The following is a 5,394-nucleotide window of genomic DNA, read 5'->3' as shown; positions in this document are numbered from 1 at the left end:
GCCAAGCCTGATCATCTTTTTCTTTGATTTATCTTTATGAGATTGAAAGTAGGATCTTACTTATATTTTCTGAATAACACTTGAATGTTCCATGCTTTAAATAACTAAAACTTTATTTTATTTTATTTTATTTTTACATTTTTGAGACAGAGTCTCAAGCTGTCGCCCTGGGTAGAGTGCTGTGGCATCACAGCTCATAGCAACCTCAAACTCTTGGGATTTAGCGTTTCTCTTGCCTCAGCTTCCCAGTAGCTGGGACTACAGGCGCCCACCACAACGCCCGGCTGTGTTTTTGTTGCAGCTGTCATCAGTTGTCATTGTTGTTTAGCAGGCCTGGGCCAAGTTTGAACCCACCACCCTTGGTGTATGTGGCTGGTGCCCTGCCAATTGAGCTATGGGCACTGCCAAGCCCAGCTATTTTTAGAGATGGGGGTCTTACTCTAGCTCAGATTGGTCTTGAACTCCTGAGCTTAGGCAATCCACCCGCCTCACTTTCCCTGAGTGCTAAGGTTACAGGCATGAGCCACTGTGCCCAGCCGAAAAAACTAGAACTTTAGACAAAAGCTATGCAATAAAATATCTCGAAACTGTCACTGTTTTTATCTAATCTGTTATGTATGCTATATGTCATTTCCTCATGATGGTAGGTTTCAGAACAATATTCTGCCAGATGGAACTCATTTTTTGGTATTGTTTTATATAATTTCAAACTTAGAAATAAGTTACGAAACTTAGGAAAAGGAATGTCCATATACGCTCTATCATGATTGGGTGTTTCATTTTTGTCTCATTTGTTTTTATACACTCACATGTATATATTTTAAAGCTATTTATTGTGGCTTTTTATTACCAAATGCTTTATTTAGTGTGTATTTTCTAACAACCTTCTTGTTAGATGTCTTTTTTTTTTTTTTGGCTTCATTATTTGTTTTATATTCATTAGTTGCCATTTTACTCTGTGGATTCATGGATTTCTATTTTATTTGATGTACTCTAATTCTTTATTATTATTTATTTTGATGCTCAAGTTATTCTAGATTTGGCCAAGGGCAGTTCCTTTGAGCTGGCTTTTATGTTCTTTTGACATGTTCCCATCATTATTTGAATACTTCCTTATTTTTTGGCTCAATAAAATTTCTAGGTTCAGTTTGTATTTCCCAACTCCAGCCCTGGAATAAACCTTGAGTCACTTTTCTAAGGAGTACTAATTTTGGGGGGTGGAGGAGAGGATAGTACTTAGAAACCAAGATTCTCAGTACTAGGTATGCAAATTGATAAATTGGCCAGGATAAGAAAAAATATATGTGTGTGTGTGTGTGTATTTTTAGACAGAGTCTCACTCTATTGCCCCAGGCTAGAGTGCTGTGGTGTCATAGTTCATAGCAATGTCAAACTCCTGGGCTCAAGTGATCCTCTTGCCTCAGCCTTCCAAGTAGTTGGGATTATAGGCATGAGCTACTGTGCTCAGCTAATTTTTCTATTTTTAGTATATATGGGGTCTCACTCTTGCTCAGGCTAGTCTCAAACTCCTGAGCTCAAGCACTCCTCCTACCTTGACCTCCCAGAGTGCTAGGACTATAGGCTAAGCCACCACGCCTGATGTCAGAACATATTTTTAAAAATAACATTTACCTGTCTTATTTATTGTAGCAAATATACTACTCTCCTCACAGATAGTGAAAACAGGCTACTGCTCTTCCCATCCATGTAAGTATAGATTATTTTCTAAAGTGTATATCAGAAAGAATAACTAACTGTATACATGTATATTCCTTTTTCTCGGTACTTTATTAAACAAAAATATTAAAATTATGGCAGAAACCCAAGATGATAATTGCCTACATCAGTGGTTCTCAACCTTCCTAATGCCACAATGTATTTTCATTGTGTTTTTTTTTTTCTTTTTAAGTGCTATGACATCACAGCTCACAGCAACCTCCAGCTTTGGGCTTAGGCAATTCTCTTGCCACAGCCTCCCCTATAGCTGGGACTATAGGTGCCTGCCACAACACCTATTTTTTTGTTGTTGTTGTTCTTATTGTTGCAGTTTGGCCAGGCCAGGTTTGAACCTGCCATCCTCAGTATAGGGGGCCAGTGCCCTACTCACTGAGCCACAGGCACCACCCTATATTTTCATTGTTAAAAAGGGGTTGCAACCCACTGGCCCACATCTAATCAGTGTTTTCCTTTGTCTAATTGCATATTCAGTTTTACAGATTTACGCATTTACATGTATATAGTACAAGATTTAAGTACTATAAAATACTTTTATATTCTACATTTAACCGTTAGTATTTCTCCATTTCACCTCAGTCTTTTTTTTTTTTTAATATATTTTCTTTGTCTCTTCTTTCACATTGTGAGGTAACCAATGTTAACAGTTTGGTGTTTATCTCTGTACATTTTTTTCTATGTTCTCATAATCCTCTATAATAGGTATGTAGAATTTTAGGGAGGAGCACATTTTTCTTTTATGACAAACATGATCATACTATTTAAATTTTTCTTGCCCCATTTCACTATATTACTGATCTCCCAATAAATTGATACACATCTAATGCCGTAAAATACCTTTAATATTCTATGGTACACATACTCTTTTCACGCACACTATATTCCTTTTGCCACTGAAGGATGACCTGTTAAAACACTGATTAGTAAGTCTTCTGCCTTAATCTTTTAGGAAACCTAATAAAAGAGTAGAAGTGATCAAGCTGAATGACGTGATGGATGCTATGCTAGAGAAGGCTGGTGTGGAAAATCAGGAGTATACAGGACCAACCAAGGTAATTGCTAAGATCAGAGTAACCTGGTGGTTGAAAGCATGCACTCTAGAGGCAGAATAACGCCTGGGCTAGAATCCTGACACTGCCGTTTATTAGTTGGTGACTTTAGGCAAGTCATTTAATGCATTTGTGTCTCAATTTCTTCATCTATAAATTAGAGATAATAGTATCTACCTCACAGGGTTTTTGTGGAGATTAAAGGCCTGACATGTGGTAGACACTGTATAATTAATTTTTAGTATTTATTATTTCATCGAACATAAGGCACTATTGATTGTAAGATCCTTATTATTTTATGTACCACTAAAAAACCTGTCAATTAAGCCATCTTTTCTTACCACCTGTAATTTGTATTTTGTACTTAATAAAAGAAGTCTTTCAGTCTTATATATAGGTTTTTTTTCTTTATGAAGGCTCTTTCTTTCTTGTTTTGTAAACTTTTATTTGTATAGAATCTGAAACTTGCAGAAAAAGTTCAAAGTAAGGTACTCCTAAGTGAGCTTTACCCAGATTCTCCATCCAGTTGTTTACACTGTGTCCTGTTTGCTTTGACCCCCATCTGTATCTATGGAGTTTTTCTTGAACCATTTTAAAGTAAGTTGAAGACATCGTGCTTCTTTTTTTTTTTGTAGAGACAGTCTCACTTTATTGGTAGAGTAGGTAGTTTCACCCTTGGTAGAGTGCCGTGGCATCACACAGCTCACAGCAACCTCCAACTCCTGGGTTTAAGCAATTCTCTTGCGTCAGCCTTCTGAGTACCTGGGACTACAGGCGCCCCCCACAATGCCCGGCTTTGCAGTTCGGCCAGGGCTGGGTTGGAACCTATCCCCCTTAGTATATGGGGCCAGTCCCCTACTCACTGAGCCACGGGCACCACCCAAAGATATCATGCTTCTTTAACACCAGATATTTCAGGGTGTATTTTTGACAAACAAGGGCATTCTCTTATATATCTATAGCATAGTTATTAAAGTCAAGAAATTTAATGTTGGGTGGCGCGTGTGGCTCAGTGGGTAGGGTGCCAGCCCCCTATATCGATGTGGCAGGTTTGAGCCTGGCCCGGACAAACTGCAACAAAAAAATAGTTGGGCATTGTGGCTGGGACCTGTAGTCCCAGCTACTTGGGAGGCTGAGGCAAGAGAATCGCCTAAGCCCAAGAGCTCGAGGTTGCTGTGAGCTGTGATGCCACTGCAGTCTACCAAGGGTGAGAAAGTGAGACTCTGTCTCAAAAAAAAAAAAGAAATTTAATGTTGATTTGATAGTATTATCTAACATAGTCCACATTCAAATTTCATATTTCATTGATTGTCTCTATAATGGCTATAATGGCTTTTTTAGCTGGATCCAAGTCCAGAATCCCAGGATCACATAATGCTTTTATTTATTTATTTGGAGACAAAGTCTCACTCTGTTGCCCAGGCTAGAGTGCTTTGGCATCATAGCTCACAGCAACCTCAAGCTTCCTGGCTTCAAGCAATCCTCCTGCCTCAGCCTCCTAAGTAGCTGGACCTACAGGCTCCCACTGCCATGCCTGCCTAAGTTTCACTATTTTTTTGTAGAGATGGGGTCTTGCTCTTGCTCAGGCTGGTCTAGAACTCCTGACCTCAAGCCATCCTCCCACTTTGGCCTCCCAAGAGTGTTAGGATTATAGGCATGAGCCATTATGCCTGGCCCCACGTAATGCTTTTAGTTGTCCTGTTCCTTTAAACAAATTTAATCTGAAACAGTTCTTCAGCCTTTGTTTGTGTGTGTGTATTTTTTTACCTTGACATTTTGAAGAGCTCAGACCAGTTATTCTGTAGAAAGTTCCTCAGTTTTGGTTTGTCTGATGTATAACTCCTTATTAGAACAAGTTTTGTGTTTTTGGAGGTATAACATAGAAGTGATATTGTGACCTTCTCAGTGCAACATATAAAGAAGCACACGATTAGGCAAATCGCATGTCGGCTTTGTGTGTGTGTGTGTTTGTCTATGTATGTATATATATTTACATAAGAATGTATATGAAATAAATAAGGTGTTTCTGAAATGTACTCACATTTAGGGTGCTTACCTCCTAAAATGGCTTTTACTGATAAGACTGTAGTAAGTACTGACTATGTTACTTATCTTCTGCCAGATGCACAAACTACTACACATGTTGAAGAAGGAACAGACCATTTACAATACAATATTTCATGAACTTATTAGACAAGTCAGTGTGGACTGTGCAGATAGAGGAGAGCTACTGTCTAAAATCAGGTTAGAGCTGTGATTGGAATAATCTAGTTCGCTTTTGAATTTTACATTAGAATTGTGTGCATATCTATTTTTGAGAAAGCCACAAAGTATGCTTCTCTATTTTACTATGAATAATTAACCTAATTGCATTTTTATTATATTCGCTAGCAAAAATATAATGTAGTAATTGAGAACTTCCCTAAGATGATTTCTATTGAGATATTTGACATCATATTTTTTATGACTGGGACATAATATAAAAAGTATAGATTCTGAAGTCAAGACTGATACAGTTTCTTTCTTTTTTTTTTTTTTTGAGACCGAGCCTCAAGCTATCCCCCTGGGTAGAGTGCTATGGCATCACAGCTCACAGCAACCTCCAACTCCT

At 38.2% G+C, this 5,394-nt stretch overlaps 1 protein-coding gene across 1 annotated transcript in view; it reads left to right on the top strand.

Moving 5' to 3' along the window:
- The window catches only part of AXDND1 (axonemal dynein light chain domain containing 1), a 91,368-nt gene that overhangs the window by 21,496 nt on the left and 64,478 nt on the right, over positions 1 to 5,394 (top strand). Inside the window, exons 6-8 of the mRNA XM_012802584.2 lie at positions 1,651 to 1,707; positions 2,684 to 2,786; positions 4,906 to 5,027. Of these exons, the coding sequence (XP_012658038.1) occupies positions 1,651 to 1,707; positions 2,684 to 2,786; positions 4,906 to 5,027 (282 nt within the window). The remainder of the gene's footprint in view (positions 1 to 1,650; positions 1,708 to 2,683; positions 2,787 to 4,905; positions 5,028 to 5,394) is intronic.

Source organism: Otolemur garnettii, unplaced genomic scaffold (assembly GCF_000181295.1).
Source record: "Otolemur garnettii isolate 467f Iridium unplaced genomic scaffold, OtoGar3 scaffold00016, whole genome shotgun sequence".
Lineage (NCBI taxonomy): Eukaryota > Metazoa > Chordata > Mammalia > Primates > Galagidae > Otolemur > Otolemur garnettii.
This window is presented reverse-complemented; position numbering and strand designations above follow the sequence as displayed.